The sequence below is a fragment of the Nanorana parkeri genome, unplaced genomic scaffold (genome assembly GCF_000935625.1).
Source record: "Nanorana parkeri isolate BGI_ZX_2015 unplaced genomic scaffold, ASM93562v1 scaffold363, whole genome shotgun sequence".
NCBI classification, from domain to species: Eukaryota; Metazoa; Chordata; class Amphibia; order Anura; family Dicroglossidae; genus Nanorana; species Nanorana parkeri.
In genome coordinates, this window is record NW_017306631.1 from 110,103 (window position 1) to 135,775 (window position 25,673).

Here is a 25,673-nt window from a genome sequence, read left to right on the forward strand (position 1 = left end):
GGGCTCCCCCCCCCCCCCAGGCACAATTACTATACAAATGCCTAAAACTGTCAACTTTTGGCCTAAAGTTGCCACTCTATCAGAATCCCAAAATTGTACAATACATTCAGAATAAAAGGAATCCCAAGGAAGACAGTGAATATTTAGAATATATTGTCCAACAAAGAGTTAAAGCCCCACAATCGTATTATTATTATTATTACATAGTATTTATATAGCACCAACAGTTTGTGCAGCGATTTACAATATAAGGAAGACATTACAATCACAATACAATTCAAGATAAGATGGTAAGGAGGGCCCTGCCCCTGAGGGCTTACAATCTAAAAGAGAGAGGCCAGTGATACATGCAAAGGTAGCTGTGTGGGGATGAATTGCATTATAGGCAAGCAGCTCCACTGAACAGAGACTTATCCCTTGAGTTCAATTCAATTTCTTCCAGTGCTAGTCTCTGGGTGCCTCTTGGCGACCCAGGCACACACGGTCTATTCCTAATTTTACCACAGGGACCGGTTGGTCTCAGCATACAGACTTTCGCCAGGTTAAAGCATCTCCCTACAGCTTCCGCCTATCAGGCCTCGTTCTCAATAGTCTCAGTTCCAAGGTTACACAGGACGCAATCCACAGAGTCCTCTTCCCTTGAACGCTCTCCTCTGCCTTGTTTTAAGCATGACTCCACCTCCAGTTTACTCCATACCATGTGTTCAATGCACAATTGTATTACCTTCCCATCACAGAAATGTAAATGAGCTTAATAGATAATCCTTTGGAATTGCCATCATTTTTCCTTCCCGTACAACCTTGTGATATTGTTTCATCAACCCTGCTCCGCCTCCTCTTATCAGATGGACAAGATCTCATAAGAGAATTCCCAATAGTGTAAAATATAGCTTAAATTTTTTATTAAAATGACATATAAAGCAATACAAAAGCTACTCTATGTGACGACATGGTGATCAGTTTATGTGTATTGGTTAAGTTAAATGTGTATTGGTATTGAGTTATGTTTGAGTGCGTTATGCTGTGTGACCTGGTTATGCAAAGACTATCAGCACCATCCCTCGTTATCTCCCATTGTTCTCTGAGGGAGCTCAGAACAATGACATTCTGGCCAGGCTCCTGCCATGGCTGTCTGGAGTTCGTTAGCAGGTGGACACCTGTGGTGTTGAGCAGACCGATGGTCTGGGAGGAGGGGAGGTGGATGTGATGGGATTATATTCTGATTTCATCACTTGCTGTATATAAGTTTGTGCAGTTGCTCAATAAAGCAGAGTTTGTTTCACCTACACTGAGCCTTGGCTAGTGACTGGGGAAACTGGGAGCTAAGGATCTTCAGGTTCCAATATCTCCTCAGCAAGGAAGAAGACAGCGGCGGACATACTCATCCTGAGTACGGGGGTCCGTCACAACAGGTAGCTGGCCGGCTTGCGTTCCAGAGGTCGAACGCACTGGAACACGGACTTTATGGTGTGAACCAGCCCTGAATGTACTTTATTTTTAGATCTAAACAATAGACTGGTATGTAGTAGAATGTGCAGCGCTCCGGGTCACCAAATAGTGAAACAATTCAGTGAAAAAAATAGTGTAAAAAAAATGCATATAAATAGGTAATCTCAAACGTGCAAAAGTGTATGAATCAAAAAAATAAATAAATGAATACATTAATTGCTTATCTAATAGCAAGGAATAGTGCCTCACATATAAAATTCAAAAGTGCAAAAGTGCATAGAATTTAAATAAATTCCAAAGACCAGAAAATTACACAATAGTGCCTCGCATATAAAAATATATATATCAATCCAAATGATGCATCAAAAAGTGAATCCAAAAAGATATAATAATACAGTGAGTCCAACAATAATTAGAACTTCCAGTGAAAGCAGCGTGTAGACGATGAAACCAAATTCCACACCAAAGTGTCCACATCAGAAATTGCCCTCTGGGGTGCACACTCACCAGACCAGGATGTCTGTTAGGCAGAGAAAGACGAGATGCCAGTCGATGATCTCACAGCCGTCTCGTCCTTATCCCATGGACCATTAATTTATCAAAAAAATAAAAAGGAACAAGAACTCCTCATGGTGTACTTTATCTTATATTTTTATTGATTCATCTATTCATTTTATTCACCCATATATATCCATAAGCGCGGATTATATATACTTTAAACAATAGACTGAAGTTTTTTTCCCCCCACAAAATCTTCAGAGCAAACTTGAGCAGCAATATCTCATTTACACAATATCAATATTCAAAAGAAAAAAAAAAAACTTTCAGGAGGGGGGAAAAAAAATGCCAAATCACATATGTACACCAAACAAATAAAAATGTTTTTTTTTCTACTCACCAAAAAAAAAATTCTTGGAGCCCATTGAGGGTCACAGGAAGTCTAACTTTCGGGTTATACTGTCTCCTACAGTAGCAAACATACACAAAAAAAAAAACTATAGCCCAGCCCAGGATAACCCCTCCTATTACGAGCATGCCTCAGTCTTGTAGTAAAACAGTACCAAGAGCATGATCATAAATACAGAGGGGTGGGACCTTGACTCCTCAATGCATAAAAAAAAAAGAAGGAATTTACAGAGAGTACAAAAATGCAATTTTCTTTTTCGTCCATTGAGGGACAGAGGAAGTCTTTAACCTTCAGGATGTCTAAAAGCAGTCCAACGAAGGGGTGGGCAATAAAGCCAATATAAGACTGCCCCTGCGCCCAAAAAAAAAAATGCCTGCAGCTTAAAGAACCATCTGAAGGACCTTATACCACTAAGAGGCCACATCCACCTGGTCGACTTTAGAGAACATGTGACCAGGAGGCAACCTTGGAGATCTTGGAAACCATTGCTTTATGCTGAAAAACCCATGAAGCACTCACAGATTTGGTAGAGTACACTTTGAGAGGAAAGGAAGTAACATGTTTCTGGAGACAATAAGCTTCGATGATAGTCTGAGCCACCTAAAAATGGTGGAACGAGGAGCCAGTGCAACCTTTTGCAATCCATCCTAAAAGAGAAAAAGGTAATGTGTCTTTCTATAGCTGGCCATACACCTTACAATTACCTGCAGATATTCTATGGTCAGATGTAAAAGGTGCAACAGATTCCCCCATCTACACTTAAATATGTTGATGAAGTAATCTCCACCTGGGCCAATCTGTTGCACTTTTTCCATCTGACCACAGAAAATCTGCAGATAATTGTAAGGTGTATAGCCAGCTTTAAGGTCACACAGCCGAGCCACACCCAGACAATGGAGGTCAATTTCCTTATGGTGAACTGGACAGAGGGATGGAAGAACAATGCCATGGTTGAAGCAAAACTACCTTAGGCAAGAAGGAAGTCCTGGGCCTCAACGCCACCATGTCCCTATGCAAAACCAGAAATACTTCTCTGCAGGATAAGGCCACCAGGTCAGACACTGGGTGGCTACAAGAAACCACCTTGTGGGTTAGAGTAAAACAAGGACTATATCTAATGGCCTAAAATAGTGCTTTTTGCAATGCAGAAACAAAGATTCAGGTCACACAGAGTGAGAGGGTAAAGGACAGGAGAAGATACACGGGAGTCCCTCTGTATAAAGGTCTAAATCAATGCATAAGAGGCCAGCAGACACTGAAACTGGATAGAAAGAGCAGAAACCTGACCCTTGATAGAATGAGCCAAACACTGGTCCAGACACAGCTGCTGGAAGGAAAAGATTTAATCCAGTGATCCAAGTGAGGTAACACCCGATGCTCAGCCCAATCAGCTTGAAGCAAGTCCTCAGAGACAGGGCAAACACTGAGGTAGTGCCAACAGCTATGGATCTGGAAAGCACTCCGCAGCTAACTTTTACCAGAATGGAGTCTGAAAATCAACCCATGCAGAACCCAGAGACCGAAGATCCCTTCCAGACTATCCCCACCAGTTCAAGTCCAGGAGATGAGCATGCTGAAAATCTGCAATCAAAGAGACAATGCCCCAGCAGCAAAGAAAGTCAATCAAAGGAAAGTCTTAATTTAAGACAACTATTTTAGAATGACGACAATTCACTAGCAAAAAATTGGTTAGTCTTCCACAAAGCAGAGCTGGAAAAAAAATAGACATGCTGGTAGTAGAAGGGGTTATCCTGAGCTGGCCTACAGCTTTATGTTTGCTAGTGTTTAAGTCTCCTGTAGACAACTATATAACCCGCAGGTTAAAAACTTCCTGTGTCCCAGAATGGATGAGAAAGAAATCCTATCTTTTAGTGTTTGGCAATAAAGCAATCTGATATTCTGCCATAATTTAATGTACATGTAAAAATGCAAGACATGAACTTGTATGTTTGAAAGTAATAAGAATTTATGACAAAGCTTAGGATGAGGAGCCCAGTCACAGTAGTTCTTGTTCCTCTTACCTGTATCTTTATCGGCCAGGTGAAGTTACTGACGTAGACGAAGAAAGTGATGTTGGGATTATTGTGGAAGTCGAACTTCTCATTGGAGAAAGTATCTTTACATTCTTTGATATTTGTCCTGGAGATGATGGGAATCTCCTCGCCTGCCTGCGTGCCAGCTGCAAACGAAAAACAAAGTACTGAGGCAAAGACATAGAGCCAATAAACAAAACATTCCAAACTTTAAGGTATATACAGAAAATAGAGAGGTTCAAACTCCATGAAGAATCATTAACAGGATCAGAGAATGCAATTTTAATGTGTAAATTATAGGGCTGTTACCGATAAAAATTTTCGTGTTCGATTAATCGAATCTTTTTTTAATTGATTAATTTCGATTAATTATAACGCACATACAGATCCAACTACATTGGCCTATACACATACAGCACAGCAATGAAGTAATACAATGAACTAGGATCACACTAATCCAGCACGTTATTAATCTCACGTGTCCCACTCAATACGGCCGCCGCTTGAGTGGGGCAACTCAACGCAATTCTGGGCTGAAATGACAGGCCCAGTGTCAGAAAGTTTGGTCTCCGTCAGATGTCATGGGTCTTACAGAAGGACAATGACCCAAAGCATACGTCAAAAAGCACTCAAAAATGGTTTCAGACAAAGTGCTGGAGAGTACTGGACGGGCCAGCAATGAGTCCAAATCCAAATTCTATAGAGCACCTGTGGAGAGATCTCAAAACAGTACTTGGGAAAAGGAAACTTCCAATCTGAGAGACCCATAGCAATTGGTGAAAGAAGAGTGCTCCACAATTCCTGTAGAGAGGTGCAGGAAACACATTGATGGTTACAGGAAGAGATTGATTTCAGTTATTTCTTTTCCAAGAGCTGTGCTACCAAATATTAATGGAGGGTGCCAATATTTTTGTCCAGTCCATTTTTAGAGTTTTGCGTGGAATGTGCCAGATTTGGCTTTTTTTTCTCCACTTTTTAGTGTCATACCAATACAAACAAAAGAAATAAACATGAGAATGCCGAAACATTTGTCATTGCAACAATTTTCTGCGCAAAGTGGAGCATTATCTGACAAATGCAGGGGTGCCAATATTTTTAGCCATGAACGTATGTCATGATTTTCAAATTGCATACAAAATAGAGTATGGGGACTAAGATGCCCCTACTACAGAAGGCACCAACATTATTCAAAGAAGATGATTCTTGTGTTAAAGGACGGGTCCTCACAGTCACCAGCACTCTAACAATTTCCCATATCTTCCAGTGTACAGGTGCCCTTTTACCCGTGCAGGAATTATCCACCTTTAAATGAGCAGGGCTGGTGTGTTGGAGTAACAATGCCAATAGTGAATGAATACAGTCCAACCCCTGGATCAGAGAAAATCATGTGCACGCAATGGAAATAATAATAAAAAAAAAAAACTTGGGATTGCGGTAGATTGTCTCTGTGCTAGAAGAGCAAATTGATGGAAAATGCACGCCTGTTCATTTCCTCTCCACAGCTGAGTGTGTTAAAATTAGAAGCAGATGTGGACAGCCCTTTACCTGGCAGCAGACCTCTAATACAGAGCACCTGAGTAAATAGTGAATGTTAAGAGGCCGCTGGGTTTACTTCTAGTGCACACAGCAATCCCTTAAAGGACGGTTCTATTCAAAAGCTAAAAATAAAATGTGGCCGCAGACCTTTAACCAACACTCTATGACACTTCTCTAAGGCCTACAAATGTAGCATTGCAGCCTGTGCAGTACCTTTAGCGGGCAAGTAAGAACAATTTGTCACGGTCACGTTTAACTTAAGTTACCAGAGTGCAATGCAATGTGTCACACGGCAGTCCGAGGCACTAAACCAGCAGACACCCAATGCACCTGTTTTGAAGTGCAGCAGGCGCCATGTTGCACTGTGTTGGCAAAAATGTTGCAAGTCTGATTTTAGGTTCACTGTGGTGCAGTAGCAACTCATTCAAAGCAACAGCTTTCTTATCACAACGAAAGGTTAATGCACCGCATCAGTTTGCACAAAAGTGAATCTAGCCTTAGCATAGTGAAAACAATTTTAATTTCATTATTACCATACAGAGGACTTGTGTGGCTTTTATGGGGGGGCTGCACAGTTCAGTTGGCTGTCAACTACCAGTGCTGACACCAAGGATCAAAAGCATCATTCTCACCATTTACTGTATACTGCACAAAAGGTTCAATTAAAGAGAAACTCAGTCAAGGGACTGAAATAAAAAGTTATACTCTCCTGAACCTCTGAGCCCACCGGCTGTCACAGCGCTCCCTGCAGCCTCTATCCTCCTATGCAGTGATGGTATGTCCCTTGGTGTCCTCACATCCCATACACAGTGTATTGGACGTGATGACTCGAGAATCCTAAAGGTCCCCACACACCTTGCGATAATCGTACGATAATCTCGGGAAAACCCACGATCGTACGATTATGGTAAGGTGTGTGGAAGCCGTGCGACCTCTACTACGATGTTCGGCGGGTGTGTAGCATGTTCGTACGAAAAAAGCCGGACATGCAAGCGCACACTGCCCGTTCAGCATTGCGGTTATCGGAAGACAGACCCTCAGGGGGGCGCGGCTTGCGATCATCCCAAGTACGATCTGCCTGTCCAAGATGGGCAGATCGTACGTTTTTTAAATTACTTTACAACCCTCGCAAGACTTGGTTGTAAGTAGGGATGCACCGATACCGATACTAGTATCGGTGCTGATACCAAGTATTTGGGTGAGTACTCGTACTCGCCCCAAATGCTCCGATACCTAGCACGAGTACTTCCTGTATCAGGAAGCCGGGCAGCGCATCATTACACGCTGCCCGGTTTCCTGATTGGCCGGGAAACGTCTCCATGCTCTCTCGTCACAAATCCGGAAGCCGGGCGCCGTGCAGTGACGCAGCGCCTGGCATTCGGATTGGCAGGGAAGCCAGCGTCATGCTCCCTCGTCATCTCATGAATCATAATATTAAGAAAGTTACCTTAAAGCATTAGTTTGTATTGCTTTAGAAAAAAATGTGACCTGTTCCTTTAAGAAAAAGTATCGGTAATTGGTATCTGCGAGTACATGATCAAAAGTATCGGTACTCGGTCTTAAAAAAAAGTGGTATCGGTGCATCCCTAGTTGTAAGGTGCGTGCCCAGCATTAGAAAGCTGCAGCAGAGGGGGAGCAAGGCTGGAAGGACTGGTCTAAGAGCAAGCCGGCTAGGAAGATCAAGCAAGTATAACTATTTTTTATTTTAGCCCCTAGAGGAAAATGACTAGTTAACCCTTGCAGTGCGGGGGTAGCCCCACTGCAAGGGGTGATACAAATTTTGCACAGAGTTCTGCTTTAAAGCAAGCTCCCTTAGGTTTACATATTTCATGTTAATCAAGGAGCAGCCCACCCCAAATTCTAGAGGCCAGTCAGCAGGGTTCCTGACAGCAAGGTGAAGCATGATCTTCAGAATGTGCCGCTCTCATAAAAGGTTGGGATCTGTGAATGCAAGTCCGCTAATGCAAGAGGTATTGTATTGGTATGTACGCTATTTATAAGGAAACAGCACGTCAATTATTATTTCATTTAAATTTGAACTGTTCAGCAAAAGTCCCAGTTCCGGGTGTTGGGAGAAACCTATAGCACTGCTGGGGGTGCTTTTAATGGTCATCTTTTGTTCATATGGTTCAACCATTTCGCTACCGTTGATGTATGTCATACCTCGTAGGCAGCACGTGTCTTTAAATACACTCCGGGCTGCTGTCTGCTTAATGATGGAAGAGATCATTTCTCACTTCCCCTCCAGTCAACGAACCCAGAAGTGACGCTGAGATTTTAAAACTATCCTAGAGTTGAGCTTTAAGATGCGCTTGTGATGCAGTTTGATATGTGGTCATTGTAAAGTCTGATCTGTTTCTGCAATCCCTGCAGAAGAAGTACCCCAAAGGCAGCCTCTGTACTTTCAATGCGTTAACAAAGCATTCTTCCCTGACAGCCACACAAACAATATGAGTGACTAGGACAGGCCACATGTGGAAAAATGCAAATCAACGCAGAGCAAATGTTACTAATGCCAGTCTTCACTATCCTGTAAGGGAATTTGAACTTCAATGCTCAAACACCCCAAACAAGTCACATGGACAGAATTTCCTTCACTTTGTGTCTAGGTGATTACTGGACCAGTTACTACCGAAATTGTTCTATTAGAGGTATTTCTATAGCACCAAAAATTTACACAGCGCTTTATATTGTGCACATTCACATCAGCCCATGCCCTCAAGGAGCTTACAATCTAAAAGGTCCCTATCTCACAGAAGGCAATTAACCTTCCAGCAGAGTGTGGAAGGAAAACCCACACAAGCACGTGGAGAACATGCAAACTCCTTACACATAGTGGCCTGACTGGGCTTTGAACCAGGGACCCTCAGGGCTGCAAGGTAGAAGTGCTAACCACCAAGCCACTGTGCTCCCCAATTGAGGAAGATCCTGAAAACATGACCTGACAGTATTATCGGTGGCACACTTACACTTTTCAAAAAAATCTGCATTTTATTGCATTTAGACTACATCTGCTTATTCTGGAGTTCAACTTTAATGGCAACAACCATTCTCAAAGTAAGGATTTTATTACCTGCAAAGCTTGGTGCCCAAGTAATATTCAGGTTAAAGTTCTTTGATGCATTAATAAACATGTCCAGGTCCCGGTTTTGCTGTGGGGTAAACAGAGGAAAGAACTAGGTTACATAAACTGCATTGATTTCACAACTGTTTAATACAAGAAGGAGCACCTAGGAAAAAGAATAGCAACAGGCATCTCATTATTGAGGGGTATGTATGTAAAGGAGGGGGTGAACTTCTTACGTGCAGACATCCCCTCCAACCCCTCCCCCACCCCCCTACACACACACACACAGACCATCTCATGAAGGGATAGGGCCCTTCCCTGACAGCCAGGCAACCATCATCAGAAAGTGGGCAAAAACAGCATCTCCCATATTTATCTAATGGGGATCCGTCACAAAACACCTGTGTGAGAAACCTTAAATTGACAGTAAGCCGACATTCTCCAACGACCAGCTTCATGCTGTGAGTAGTACTTGCAGTCATAGAATGGCAGCCGGCATCTAAGGTTTCAGACGCAGTTGTTATGCTTCATAAAAGACTCCCTTTAATGGTGGAACTTTATGAGGGGTGTAAAGCAGCCCAAAGCAAGGCCATCAGGGATCATCGCACGTTCAGCCTGTACTCAGCCATTCAGTACAGCGGCCCGCGCTGATTTATTCTGGTGCACCCGCGGCTTCCCAGCAGTTATTATTAGAAGCAGATTGCAGGCTGCACAATCTGAACTTACACTGCGAGAATGAAAGAGCTGAACAGAGAATAAGATGCCAGCACAATGAAAGACAATACACGGCGTGCCCATTTTTAGCAGATCCACAAGCAGTTACCACAATTCACATCAAGAGCTTTACAATTTGGTGCACAAAGCTTGCAAATGGAAATTCTATTTTAAAAAAGTAGACCATATAATGCAAGGGTAAGAACCTTCAGCACTCCAGCTGGGGTGAAACTACAAATCCCATTATGCATCTGTCTCTGAGAGTCATGCCTGTGGCTGGCAGTCTTGCAGTGCCTCATGGGATTTGTAGTTGCACCACAGATGGAGGGCTGGAGTTTTTTAGGAAAAACGTATTATTTCTTATTATTTTCACACTTGTTTGCAGCATTTAAGAACAATTACTGGACGATTCCCATTGGTACCTGACCCCAAAGGAGCTTGCTGTCTAAACTGCACACCGCAGTCACACACATAGGAAGGGAATCTGGTAAGAATCTAATATTGGACTGTGGGGTTTGCTACTTGTAAGGAGAACCATGAAATCGGGAGGAAATGCAGATACAAGAAACGACACACAATACACACAGAGTGAATCATTCGGTGTAACGGTTATAGCAGTGGTTCTCAACCTATGCAACCTCAAGACCCACATTTGTCCTGGGTCATTAAGTCGTGACTCAAGTTGCAATGCGATGGAACGCAGTGCTAGGCTGCTGTGACGGTACTCCATCCATATGTATGCATGCCCTGTAGAGGTGCCAGGAGGCAGATTATGATGTCACTGTGGTCCAGGCACCACTATAGGGTACGCGAGTGAGCTGTAAGCAATGCAAGTATGGATGGAGCTCCCTCGTGGCCATACCTCCAGCTCACCCCACCTCAAGCTGACACTCGGCACCGGGCAGCATATTTTTAATCGCTGCTTGGCGCGAGAACTGACAGTCCTGCATTAGGGGGAGGCTGAGGATAGATAGATAGATAGATAGATAGATAGATAGATAGATAGATAGATAGATTTATTTGTCACATACACAATCGTACAAGTATGATATGCAGTGAAATGCTTACACGACTGCAAAAGAAGAAAGAAAGAATACATTTTAAATAAAACTTTTACATTGTAAAATAAATATAAGTGTTAAATGTAAATATTAAAATTTACCTTTGTCTTGCTGACATTGAGGATTCCTAATCTCCAGATTCCTAATCTCCTCCAAATAGGCCGTCTCATTGTTGCCGGCAATCAGTCCGACCACAACAGTATCATCAGCAAACTTGATGATAGTAGTGGAGTTGGTAGTGGCCATGCAGTCATATGTGTACAATGAGTACAGCAGGGGGCTCAAAACACAACCCTGCGGGGCCCCAGTGCTGAGGGTGAGGGAGGCTGAGACATATCTGCCCATTCTTACTGCTTGTGGTCTGCCAGTAAGAAAGTTGGAGATCCACTGACACATAGATGGGCTAATCCCCAGATGTTTCAACTTGGTGGTAAGTATGGAGGGAATTATAGTGTTGAACGCTGAACTGTAGTCAACAAACAACATCCTGACATAGTTGCCCTTCTTAGTGTCTAAGTGTGTGAGCGATATATGAAGGAGGTGGGTGATAGCATCATCTGGAAAATCATCACCTCTCACCTAGAAAAGTGGAAGGCACACGGGGACCCACTGAACACGGGGTCGCGACCCAGTTTTGGGTCACGGCCCACCAGTTGAGAACCAAGGGGTTATAGAACATGTATTAGGACTCACCTCCTCGGGAGTGGCCACAAAGTTTATGGCCGTGTAGTATTTGTCATCTTCCTGAGAGAGGCTGAAGGTGAACTGGTAGTCTATAAGTAACGTGTCTGCGGGACAGAAAAACATTTAGGATTAGTAATGATGTCAAACTGGGTCAGGTGAAAAAATGGAGTCACAGAATTTTTGTTAAAAATTTTGCCCGCAAGCACGCACGTCGTCACGTAAACAAGCATCGGTTGCACCTACTTATGAAGCTGACAATTGCGCTACACATGTTGGGTATCGCCACTCACGCCGGAGTTAAAAGCACTAATTCTCGGGCCAATATTTATGCGTATTTCTAAACTGATGACCTGTGGGGGCTTTTAAACCGTCGTCTATGGACTTTTTGGGGTACTGAATTCTGTTGCAGATTTACGGACGCACACTATTTTTTACCTGGGCATGTTGGGTATCTATTTACTCGATACTCGTAACCTCATCGTTTATATTTTATGAACAAAATTGGTATATAATTGTGTTTTGGGTCTTTTAAGTGCATTTTGTCACTAAATTTTGGGGTTTGAAAAGGAGTCGCGCCAATATAATGCGTGCAACATAAAAATTTTCAGCTGCCGACATTTAATTCTACAGGGTCTTGGCTTTCAGAAAATATATGTTTGGTAGTTTTAAGTAATTTTCAGGCCTAAAATGTGGATTATAACATGTAAACAAAAAATGAAGGGAAAAAAAAGGCCTCAGTCATGAAGGGGTTAATAAAACTTTCACCTTTAATAACTTGGATTAGCTATTAAAGTTCGTCACTTAAATGCCAAACTTTCTGCACTTTGTTTTCATGTAATGCAAATTCCAATTCAACCTGCAGGTGTCGCTGTTGTGGTCATCATCACTCAGCGCGGTTTTTATTCTCGCAGACCTTCTCAGACATGGAAGTGACAACAGAGTTATGGCAACTAAGTCATACAAAAGCATTGTTTCAGAAGAGCCAAAACCATGGATGCATGAAGTGTTTCTATCACCAGAACCATTTCTGAAAGCTCAAGATCCGCTAACAGATATCCGCAAGCACCGGAGGAACATACAATGCCCATATAACGGCTGTCGGTTCAATGTTAGTTGCCATTGAACTGGTGTAAGTTAGGAAATGATGAGATGCTGCAAGCAATCCAGACAATACATTTTTTTCTTTACAGTGGAGGACCATTAGGGGCATAATGCCAATAATTCTAACAGGGTTCTTCACAAAAGGGTGAAGAGTTTGGAGAAGGCAGGAGAAGTGAACCATCTAGGCCAAAGCAACTGATATGGAACATTTCTCCAATTCAGCTATGTTGTTCTCGATTGTTCCATTCTCCTGCCTCCAAACTCATCACCCTTTTGTGAAGAACCCTGTAGAAATCATAAGAGTTGTCAACTAAAGAGTGACCTGGCACTTACAGTAGCATGTTCCTTTTAATGGGTTGCCTTGATATCGATTTTCAACTTCGCATCTAGAAAATGAAAGCACAAGTATTAGTGGAACAGCAACATTTCCGCCACACACACACACGCACACCCGTGAAGTTTGTCTTGTGCTGAATTAGTGCATTTGCCAGGTGTCTGGAGGACTTGGAGTACAGCCTGGGGCCAGGACCATAGGGCTACAAGGGGACATGGATTAATTTAAAGGCTAACTCCAGTTGTGCATCCTCCCCACCCCTAGTGGCATATGCTGAGTTTATCTTAAGCCTTTTTCTTTGCGTACATATTTTTTTTTTTTTTTTTTTTACTCTTCTCCCAGCAGTGGGCAGTCCTCCGATGCAGTGAGCAGCATTGGCCTGTCAACATCAGTGACAATCTCCACATCATTACAGCGTGCGTGCAGGGTGTTGTAGTGAAGGGAGCAAGTCAATGACTTCCTGCAATCACAGGAAGTCCTCAGTCTTCTGGATCTGGACTGAGTGTCATAGAATCTGGAAGACTGAGAACATCTAGTGGCAGAGAGATTAGTGTGGAGGGCAGCACAATATGAGGGGACTATTGGAGCCAGAGGTGCATTTTTTGGGCTTTAAGACTAACATGTGCTTGCAGAAACTACATATTGCCTGATCTTACTATATTATCATAGGCACTTTAAAGAAGAACTATGAGGTGAGTGCTTTTCACTCACCTCATAGTTCTAGCCGACCTGTGACAATGAGACTGTCACAGGTCGGCTCAGTAGATCGGGAGGTGAGCGAACACATACCGGCGTTCGCTCACCTCTCGATCCTGTCACGGCTCTCTGCTGTGACAGGGGAGGGGCTGGATTCCCCCCTCCCCGCTCCGATCCGCCAGCGCTGACTGGCAGAACGTACGGGGGAGGGGGCGGGTACAGCTGGCTCTGCCTCTAGATAGGCAGAGCCAGCTGTCACTCACGCAGCTGGACAGATCCAGACATAATTGTCGGGATCCGCTTCAGCGTCTCAGTATACCGCGAGCAGTAGCTCGCAGTATACTGAGCCTAGGGTGACGTGAGGACGCTAGTTTGTGTCCTCCCGTTACCCTGAGAACTATGGGGAAAAGCCTTAACCCCATAGTTCTTCTTTAAAGGCCAGTATTATATTTAAGGGTATTTCTCAAGGTGGGCAGGTACCACGTTGTAAAGGGAATATGATGATTCTCTAAACACTATAAAAAGAGACAAACTCAGGAATTACATCTTCCTAATAAATGCATTCAAGTACCTCAACTGTTACCAAAAATGTATCTTATTTGTGTCTCACTGAGCTGCAGATCCTCAAATTATCTCTGAATGGGTGGTGACACTGTCCTTCCTTCTGGGGGGTGGCTACTTATGTTCCCCATGGTCCCTATGTGTGTTGTCAAGTAGTCACCGCTCCAAGATCAATCCCGGGATGAACTAATAACTCAGTACAAATTAGTAAACTAAACGATTGTAGTCCATCACAGGAGTGAGCTTGGAGCGGTGGCTACTTAACAGTCTCATTGTCACAGGTCTGCTTAGAACTATGAGGTGAGTGGAAATCACTCATCTCATAGTTCTCCTTTAACTCCTGAGTTTAGTGCCACTTTAAAGGCCAGATCACGTTCACTGTACCAAATGCTAATGTGGATAAGATAATCTTTTTTCAGCCGGTTACATTAGGATTTGGCAGACATCTGAAGACTGTGCACTTCCTGGAGCAGATATCCATTTGCGCCAGGTTGGAGTTTACCTTGATGAATTATATTCTTTTCCCTGAAAATAAGCTGGTATCCAAATGTTTCTCCTTCCTTCACAGACGAATCACGTACATTCACCTAATGTGAACATGTATTTCTGCTGACGGATCATTTGTATAATAAAATGTACCCCAGTGTTCACCTCATTTCTGCAGCCAACCTAAAACTCTGTGAATATATACCGAAGATCGTCTTCAGTCTCTAATCAACGAACAGATATAAAGACAATGATGAGGTTCTATGGACATTCTACAGCACTTGGCACCCGGCTGCATCTGCCCTGAAACTGCACAGAAACAAATCAGAACATGGCAACATACATAATCCTCCTGTCCCATTGCACTCCTGACCGGACAAAAACCCAAATCCAACTGGGTGGGTGCGGTAGTGAAATGTAGATAGATGAAAGTAGTCACTCGCACTCCATGATAACACACATCTCCTTAGCAACATTGACTTTAATATCATGGAGTGCGAGTGACTACTTTCATTTATCTACATGGCGACATACAGTCTGGTACTCACAGCTGGCACTCGTCTCCTTTAATTCCTTTGGTTGTGCAGAAACATTTGCCGCTGTTGGTGTTGCACATCGAGGCATGGCCGTTACATTTGCAGGCTGTTGTAGAAGAAACAGACAAGTATGACCCACAAGGGTTACAAATATCACAGGTTCTATACAGAAAATGACTACAAACATATTTTGCACAGAAGTCGCCTACGCCACACTATTGGAAATCACTGATTCCAAAAAAGTAACCGTCCCCTAAAATTCCATAAACTTTGGGACCTACTGTGCAACTTCTCTCTCATTTTAAGGGTGCATGTGCTGCTGTGCTCTGACAGGTAACAGTGCTGATGCACCAATCACGGCACATCACACTGTCCTTTTTTAAGTAAATGTACTTCTGTGACCCAAAAGAAAAACAATAACCAAAAACAACGCTTGCCTATAAGCTCTCGGTTCGGGTCCACATGCACCATCTGCATTGGAGCTATGCTGGCTGTTTCCAGCATAGCCCCAACACAAGGCAATTTTCCTTATGGCGGACGTGCTCGGTACACGCCACCGCATTGCTATAGGAACGCGATGGTGCGCACTGAAAAAAAGTATGGAATGCGCAATCATTTCATTAAAGTTTTTTTTAAAAGTTCACAGTGGGAATCAGCGCTTCGGCACTGTGCTGGGGCACCGCGCACCAGAAACTATTATGATTATTACATAGTATTTATATACCACCAACAGTTTGCACAGCGCTTTACAATATAAGGAAGACATTACAATACAATTCAAGACAAGATGGTAAGGAGGGCCCTGTCCCTGAGGGCTTACAATCTGAAAGATTGGGAAATGATACATGAGGAGGTAGCTGTGTGGGGATGAATTGTTTGAGAACATGATGGTTCAGTGGTTAGGTTGAGGTGGGATAGGCTTCCCTGAAGAGATGAGTCTTTAGGGAACGCCTAAAGGCAGTCGAGGTGGGAGATAGACGGACAGGTTGGGGTAAAGAGTTCCAGAGGATGGAGAGACTCTAGAGAAGTCCTGGAGGCGAGTATGGGAGGAGTTGACTAGGGAGCTGGAAAGCAGGAGGTCTAGGGAAGAGCGGAGTGAGACACTATGTGATTAACGCAGCGTCTGGCGTGAATGAGCCCTTCAGGTGAATTTCACAAGAAAAGCTGGTTTTGTTATTATACCTTTTAGTAACCTGTTCATTTTAATTTTGCTTTTTTTGTCTGGAGTTCTGACTTAAACCATAAACATACGTGCCTTTGCATTCTATATGTGACGGACTAGCTTGTAGCACTACTTTAGCAGCAAAAATTGGGAAACAACTTTTGCTTTTTAACCCCTTAGTGACCAGTAAAGTCCACAGTACGTCACTGGCACCGGGCCCGTTTAAACAGACCGCCGGCGCCTAAAGATGCCGGGACTCTGTTCACAATTGTAAAGCCGGCTTTACAATAGAAGCAATCTGGCGGCTCAGCTGTCGCCAGATCGCTTCTCCGGGTCGGTAAACAGGCGCGCCCCCCTGGTGATGCCAGCATCACCTTAAAGAGTACCTGTCACCACCAAACTTGGAAGCCCCCCTATGTGATAGCAATAAAAAATGTGATAGCAATAAAGTTAAAAAAAAAAAGTTTTTAAAAATTAATATTAAATGAAATAAATGTAAAAATAATTTAAATTAAAGAATACTTAAAAAAAGAAAATAATTGAAATCAATTTTAAGCCACCCGCCCCTTCACGTAAACACACGTCGGGTGCGCCTATGTATGAAAACGACGATCGCGCTACATATGTTGGGTACCGCCAAGCACACCAGAGTTAGATCAATAATTCTAGGGCCAATATTTACACGCATCTCTAAACTGATTACCTATGGGGGCTTTTAAAGCGTCATCTTATGGACTTTTTGGGGTACTGATTTTTGTTGCAGTTTCACGGACGCACACTATTTTTAACCTGGGCATGTTGGGTATCTATTTACTCATAACCCTATCTTTTATATATATTTTTTTTTTAAATGGGTATTTAATTGTTTTGGGGCATTTAAGTGCATTTTTCACAAAATATTGGGGTTTGATAAGTTGCGCTAATATCGTGCAACAAAAAAAAAATTGCATCTGCCACCATTTTATTCTAGAAGGTCCTGGCTTTCAGAAAATATATGATTGGGGGTTTGAAGTAATTTGTGGATTATGTCATGGGTACGAAAAAGCATGCAAAGGTAGAAGTGCTGTAATGTGTAGTGATGGCGTTCCTTGTGGTACTCACGCTGACAAGATCCCCCATTGGTTGGATCTCCGTAGTATCCAGAGATGCAGGTATCACAGTTCTTGCCGCTGGTCAGGTTCTCGCACTTCTCACAGATGCTTTCATTGATACACTTGCTATGTCCATTACATTGGCAGGCTACAAAAAGACACAGAAACTTCACATCCATAATAGACAGAATACTGTGACAGCTCTCTACGGAAGACTATACAAACTATATGCAAAACGTACGGCAGATAATACTCCCAAAGCCTACTTCCTCATACTCCGTACATTTGTGTATCATTTGCGTGCCACACGCAGTCCCCACCTTCATTCAACAGAGAGCATCGACTAACAGAGGTAGAGGAAGGATTTATGATCCCTTTATAAAGGCTTTTTAATACAGAGGAAACCTTGACACAACGTTGGGATCTTAGGGAACCCCTATCGATAACTGGATCTACAGCTCAGGGTACATTAGCGTGAACAGCGCATTGAGATAGAAGAATAAATGAAAGAATAAAGAATGTGGTTTATCCAGTTATTTGACACCCAGGGCTACTTCATACTACAACATGATTTCCAGTAATAATGATGAAACATAAATAAGGGCCGATAAGGAAATGCAGACAAGGAAAATTGTTGTTTTCCCTCACATTGTGGTCCGTAGAAAAAAGCCCCTTTACATTAGAGGTCTGTGAAGTGTTCATGACTGAGTGTTATGACGCAGCTTTCAATGAAAGAAACCTCAAGACTACGTATTGTTTTTCTTTACATACTGAACTGCCCATTCACACAGGAATCGGCCGGCACGTACAGCCCAGTGGCCGCCGGCAGGGCCGTATCGGGCAGCTCCCAGAAGGACAATTGCTGTGTGTTATTAATACGCAGCCCCCGTCCTTCTCTACGGGACTACGTGGCCGTTCGCGCCACGTAGGTCTGCACAGGTGTCCCGGCTCGGATACAGACAGGATCCATCCGGTCAGCATACGGGTACGCTCACCCGCATGGACGTGCAGGGCGGGTGAGCGTAGGGCGGCGTACTCCCATAGAGAAGGACAGGGGCTGCGTACTAATCACACACAGCACCTGTCCTGCCCGGGAGCTGCTCGGTACGGCCCTGCACGCAGCCAATGAGCTGTACGTGCCGGCCGATTCCTGTGTGAATGAGGGCTAAACGAGACAGCAGAGACCACAACTACCAACCAGACTTTTCACATACAAATTCTGGCTTACGACCGGTGCTTTAGAAGAAGATACATCTGTGTGCAATGCCTGCCAATCCCTCAAACACAAATATTATATTCATAACTGAAACTGCTACAGCTTCCTGTGATGGGGTGGCAATGATGCTGCACTGCTCCTGAATTCAGAGCAGCATTGTCGCCCTCATGTGGGATGAGAAGATGTTGCAGGGGGTGGAGCTATCAGCATTATCACTGTTGACTCAGAAGCCTGTAGCTTGTCAATGTAGCAGACAGCCACACCTAGCCCCACCCACTGCTTTCTGCATTGACAGCACTATCTCTATTGCTAAAACCCTCCCACTGGAAAATGCAGTGTCTGGAAGAGCAAGGGAGTGAGGCAGATGAGAGGATTTGGCTCAGAGAAGGGAAAATACGTTTTTAGTTTACTTTATTGGGACATTGTATCACATGGCGACTTGTCTGTCTTACAGGCGCTAAGGGAGAAGATTCAAATTTACAGAAAATTACATTTTGGTTCTACAGTACTTCTTTGTAAATTGACAGATTCAGTACACCCAAAATATATTTTAGTTATTGGTGGAGCCTGGTGGGCAACGTCAGACCCTGACCCTTTATACACCTTGAATACTTCAACAGTGAGATCTCCCTAGCATAATTCCTCTCCATCTTAAAGTTTATCCCATCCACTTTTGTGTGTTCCAGCTACTTCTGTTACATTGTCCATAAAAGAATATAAAATAAAAAAAACTGTTATCTGGTCACTAGTGATGGGCTCGGGCGTGTTCGCTGCTCCAAGTGCGGAGCTCGCCAGGAAGCTGACAGCGCCGCAGTGCCAATCACAGGTACTGAGACATTTCCCAATCTCTGCAGCTGCGGACCGGGATAATGTCTCCGCACCTGTGGGTGGCGCTGCGGCCCTGTCAGCTTCCTGGCGGGCTTGGCATGTGGAGCTGCAAAGATGCCCGAGACCATCACTACTGGTCAGCAACTACCGTGTAGGAAGGCTAGGAGGAGGACCTGGGAGCTAATTCAGAGGACTCATGGCAGACTATACTTGACAATTCCCCGCATGTTTTCCTTTCACCTACACAAAGCTTGACTCTTTATCCTACACAGGGTATCCCACACCCCTCAAAATTCAGAGTTAGACTTACCGGTAACTCTTTCCTCTAGTCTTCCAGAACAGCTTATGAGAGAGGCTCCGCCCCTTTTAGCAGGAAACACATCACCCCTAGTTGTTTTAAAAGGCCCGCCTCTCTCCTAGCTCCTCAGTTATATCGAGAACCGTAGGAAGACCCTGTAATGACAGGAACCAAAACCACAACAGGATATCACATCGAAATCACATTTCACCACCACTTACATAACCAAGGGCGGGAATCCAGCTGTTCTGGAAGACTAGAGGAAAGAGAGTTACCGGTAAGTCTAACTCTGAATTTCCCTTTCGTCTTCCAGAACAGCTTACGAGAGGATAAACAAGAACTTACCCACTTAGGGCGGCGGCTTGGATCACCTTTCTCCCAAAAGCCTGCTCTGCTGCCGCATTTAAATCCAGTCGGTAATGTCGGACGAAGGTGGAAAAACTCGACCAGGTTGCGGCTTTGCAGATCTGCTCCGGAGTGGCACCAGCTCTCTGCCCACGAGGTGGCCAATCCCCGGGTAGAATGTGCATTTAGAAAAGGTGGAACACTAACCTGCTTAGCCCCATAAGCCTCCTGAATACACAGCTTCACCCACCTGGCTATTGAAGACTTCGAGGCCTGTTTCCCCTTACCTTTCCCTGAAAAAAGGACAAAAAGAGCATCCGATTTCCTAAATGCCTTAGTCACCCTAAGGTACTCCACCAGACACCGTCTGACGTCTAGGTTATGAAAACCTGCCTCCTTCTGATTAGCCGGACTACTGCAGAATGAAGGCAAAACGATCTCTTGAGATCTATGAAAATGTGACGAAACCTTTGGCAAAAAAGCCGGATCTGTCCTCAAGACCACTCGGTCCTCAAAAACCGTCAAGTACGGTTCCCTTACAGACAGAGCCTGCAATTCGCTCACTCTCCTAGCTGAGGTTATAGCAACCAGGAACACCGTTTTCAACGTAATCATCTTGATCGCAAGATCAGACAGAGGTTCAAAAGGGGGAATCATCAGACCCTGTAGGACCAGTGACAAATCCCACTTCGGAACGGAAAAACTCTTAATTGTCCGAATTCGTTTGAGAGCCGTAAAGAACCTATCTCGAAACGCCAGGACCGCGTTCAAAACCGCTCTCAATTGGAGGACATTCCTGCCTCCCACTGGGACCACTGTCCCTGAGCCATCTGATCCTGCAGGTGTGCTCCCCATCCCCAGGCACTTGCATCCGTGGTCAACCTTATGGTAGTAACCTCTTGGATTAAACTGAGAATATAGCGATTGGAAGTAATCTCCCTCCAACGAGGGAGAAACCCGGCTAGCCTTCCTCCCACCCTCACACAGAAGTCACTGCTGTTTTGGAGCTTGGGAGGGAGGGTTAGTAAAAATACTCCCCTTTCCCTTGCCTTTCTGCCTCGTCCAGTGTTTTTTGGGCTGTTCCCCCTTCGTATTCTGACCCTTGTTTCTGGGCCCCTTAAAGAACCTACGAAAGGGCTTCTTTTTCTCTGGAAAATACTTTTTCTTATCAGCTGTACGTTCTAATATGGCCTCCAATTCAGGCCCAAAAAGAAGATCGCCACTGAACGGGAGATTGCAAAGCCTCAATTTAGAGGCCGCATCCCCCTACAGGGCCTTCAACCAAATCGCCCTGCGAGAAGAATTGACCAAGGCACGCGTCCTAGCGGCCATTCTGACCGATTCGGCTGAAGCATCTGCCATAAAAGCAATGGCCTTGAACAACATTGGAAGGGAATCAATGATCTGTTCTCTCGGTGTACCCGCCAGCAAGTGATTTTTCAACTGGGTAAGCCAATATTCCAGGTTCCTGGAAACACAAGTTGTTGCCAAGGCAGGCCTGAGACTTGTGCTAGCAGAGTCCCATGCCCTCTTAAGCAATACCTCCCCCTTCCGGTCCATAGGGTCTTTTAGTACCCCCATATCCTCAAAGGATAGGTCTGATTTTCTCTAGTCGGTCATCCAATCCGGCCGTGCAGAACCTCCCGGAATCCCCAGACTCCTGACTGCTGAGCCACGCGGTCCCAGGATTCAGCCAAGGGGGTAACGCAGGATCCAGTGCTGGCCCTCCCCGGGCACTGAAGAGGAGGAAGGATCCGGTGAGGAAACCCCTACTGACAGAGGAGCGCACCGGCGGCCTACTAAGGTACTTCTGACCCTCACAAGGGTCCCACTGAGAGGGAATACTGGGGTACCTTTCCCCTATCCCCCCACCGTTCCGGGTGACATGTCTCCCCCTGACGGAGGAAACACAAAAAAATGAGGAGCTAGGAGAGAGGCGGGCCTTTTAAAACAACTAGGGGTGACGTGTTTCCTGCTAAAAGGGGCGGAGCCTATCTCTCGTAAGCTGTTCTGGAAGACGAAGGGGAAAACTGTATTGTTGGCATAAGAGGGACTCTGAAGCGTATCCGAGATGTCAGATTGGATGGAGGAATCGCCAGCATTAGTTCAGTTGATTTATCCATCCATCCCTGAGTACACATGGTGTTATCACTTTGACCACCACAACATATGAACGTCATGGTCCATAAATGCCGTATGGAGTGCAGGTGATACACTACAACCCTCCTAGATGTCAGTGGGCGTGTGCAGATTTACTGCATTAGGTGTGGCGGGGTCCAACACTATTCCATTACCGGTGTCCACAATCAATAACGTTTATCATACAAACCTATCTATAGACCCCCATAGTTTGTGTATTTAACTATATAGGCAAGGACTCTCACACTAAGGAGATACTCTCTCCAGTTCCCAGACTTCTTTTTACTGCCTGAACATTGAAATGGTTGTCCCCCAACCCACCTAGTATTAGTGAATGGTGTGCCCAGGTCAATCTACTGTTACCAAAAAAAAAAAAAAATGGTGCATCAAAATCAGGGCTGCCCTCCGAAATTTCTTAAAATATGGGATATGTAGCCGTCTAACCTGGATTAGCTCCACCTGCTTTCATTTTACAGCACCTACAGAGCTAATTCTTAAAATTCTGTTTGCCTATTGTCTGTACCTCAATTTATAATATTTTCTACTTTTTTGGAATGAGGAGAGTGAGAAAGTCCCGTTTTACCCTTTTCGGATTATGTGTACTGAAATATCTATACATTGCTCCCTATAGATTATTTCTTCATGAGTACTGGTACTCTTTTTGTATGCCTGATTGTACGTATAGAAGTCTAGAATGTTGATATTTTATTCTTTCCCTCTGTTCATCAGGTTGTTGTAATGAATCTCTTTGATATGAAAAAACACTTATGTATGCTTGTCTATATGAGACTGGATTCCACGCTTAACTGTAATCTTTATTATATACGTTTCGGAATACATACAATGGCAACCGTCTCCTTATAGAATATGTTAGGCACCCTTACTCTGTACATAAGGCATGTGTTTTAGATTATTATGTTGGTTTATGTTTATTTATGTGTATAAAAGAAAGAACTTAAACCTCAATAAAGTTTTTTGAAAAAAAACAAAAAAAAAACTAAGAGGGGTGGTAAGTCGTCACTATGCCCTCGGGAAGGGCGCATAGCCAGGAACTTGATATGGAGATCTCACTAATCGAGTCCATGAGAGAAATAATACAATATCATGTGGCTTAGTGCACCAGCCAAAAATCTGGATTTGAGTTTTGAGTGAACTGATCCTTTGCTAGGAAAGAATTCAGACGTGCTATTCTGGCTGTTGATATGTACTATTGTGGTACCTGGACACATGATAAAGGACCAGTTGTAATTGTTCTCTGCAGGACACAAGCTGACATCCATGACTGGCTCAGAGTAGCTGGGCTTAGTAGTTGCCGACCCGCTGGGCAGTTTCATTGGTCCGCGGTACGAGGCCTCCATGCACTGTCCTTTGCCCGTATTACTTGGATCTGTACACCAGCCACAACCAGGCTGCTCCAGACATTGAACACATGTACGATACCCAGAACAGTTCTCAGCTGCAGAGGAAGAAGAAGAAATGAAAATCAACGGAAGCAATACAGAAAAGGAAAAAAATACAGTGCTCTGTACCCCATACAGACTCCTTTAATCAGAGTCAGCAGAACCACCCAAATTTAAAGTGACTTAAGTCAACTGGCGCATACTGACAGCTTCACTTTGCTTTTCAAAAGGGGCGAATGCTCAACCTTCATGAGTGTGCATGTGCTGAAACTCATTATACTGTTACACTAAACATATTGCAACAAACACAGGTGAACAATGTGACCGCATCTGTATAAAACTCAACACCCAACTACCTTATATCTCTTCAGCGCTCCCCCATCGCTCCTTCTGTGGGCACCATTGTAAAATACTTGGTGCTTCCGGGTATGACGAGCATTTAAACCTACTGCCATGATTCCGGTGCTCAGGACTAGCAGCCAATTGCTAGACATGAGCACTCTCACACGAGGGAGGAGGTGACGTAACCATTCCCTTTGAGCTGCATCACAACATTGTAAAACAATACCGGTGCCTTCAAATCCAAAAAGAGCCCAGCAGTAAAAATACAGCAAACACGGTGGAGGCAGCTCCCACAGATTAGATGGAACACCAGTCTATGAGAAAAGGAACAAAAAAGAGCGCCTCCATAGTGTAAAAATGTTATTTAATAGTAAAAACACGCAGCTCTAAGGCTGTACTTACAACAGTTTGGTAGAATAAAAACCAGTAGAATAGGGTGAGAGGACGGAACCCCTGGCAGGGAGAATCTGGAGCGATGTAAAACACCAGTAACCTCGATCACTGTATTGATAAATGGTTTACGCGTTTCTGGGGCACGCCCCCTTCATCAGAACCAATGATTGGTTCTGTTGAAGGGGGCGTGCCTTAGAGCTGCGTGTTTTTACTATTAAATAAAATTTTTACACTATGGAGGCGTTCTCTTTTGTTCCTTTCCTTGCATCACAACCTGTAACAAGGTATTTTGGTGGCAGCAGTGACAGAAGGTGGAGTGGCAGGGAACAGATGAAGAGGTGAATATTAAGTGGCATTTACACAGTTACTCTGCCCTGAATGAGCAAGGTGACAGGGTCTCCTTAATCCATTTTCTCTTTAATCAAAACCATTTTTTAGTTCATCTCAGTCGAGAGAGCAAAACGAGAGAGAAGGAAAGCAAGAGGTAGGGGTGGAGGGAGGAAGGGAAGGGTGGGGGGAGGAGAGGAGGAGGAGGAAAGAAGGAGGGGGAAGAAGGAGAAAAGAGGGCTGAGATGGATGAAGGGGGGGAGAAGGAGGAAAGGAGAAAAAAGAGGGGAGAGAGAAGGAGAGGAAAAAGGAGAGGGGTGAAAGGAAAAAGGAGAGAAATAGGGGGGGGAAGAAAAGCATGGTCAAAGGAGGAGTGAGGAGGTAGAGAGGAGAGAAGAAAAGAGAAGGAGGAGGAAAGAAAGAGGGAGGAGAAGAGGAGGAGGAAAGAAAGAGGGGGCGAAAGGAGTGGTGGTAGAGAGAGGAGGTAGAGAGGAGAGGAGGGGATAGAGAGGAGAGAAAGTAGTCATTGTTTTCCATATCAGAAAAAATCAGCAAGCATTTTGCGTTCCACCAGGAAGATATATGTGATGATATATACGTACGGGGACAGTTGCTCATTGTGTACCACTCCATACACTGTCCAAAGGGGAACGAGGCCACATAAGCATTTGAGTCCACACATTGCTTCATATTACTGCACCACATGCATTCAGAGCTGGCACTGGTACACTCTGAGCACTGGTTCCTGGAGGCACAAGGAGTACGGCATTGCTTGGCACTGTGATTGGCTGCAAGTCAGAACAGTTGGAGAGAATATATCAGTCAAAAAACAATAACATTGGCAAAGTTAAAGCTTGACAAAAGGTATTGCATGGTCTAAATCACTCACCTGTTGTATAGAAAAACAAGAAATTCAATACAGAACCAAAAATTACCGTGTAAGTCAAAAATGATTCAAAACATAAAA

The 25,673-nt window shown here is 44.1% G+C and overlaps 1 protein-coding gene across 1 annotated transcript in view; it reads right to left on the reverse strand.

The window, feature by feature from the left end:
• The window catches only part of ATRN (attractin), a 164,788-nt gene that overhangs the window by 77,988 nt on the left and 61,127 nt on the right, over positions 1-25,673 (reverse strand). Inside the window, 8 exon segments of the mRNA XM_018558854.1 lie at positions 4,378-4,535; positions 8,999-9,077; positions 11,461-11,555; positions 12,886-12,938; positions 15,178-15,271; positions 17,429-17,566; positions 23,464-23,700; positions 25,309-25,494. Coding sequence (XP_018414356.1) covers positions 4,378-4,535; positions 8,999-9,077; positions 11,461-11,555; positions 12,886-12,938; positions 15,178-15,271; positions 17,429-17,566; positions 23,464-23,700; positions 25,309-25,494 — 1,040 coding nt within the window.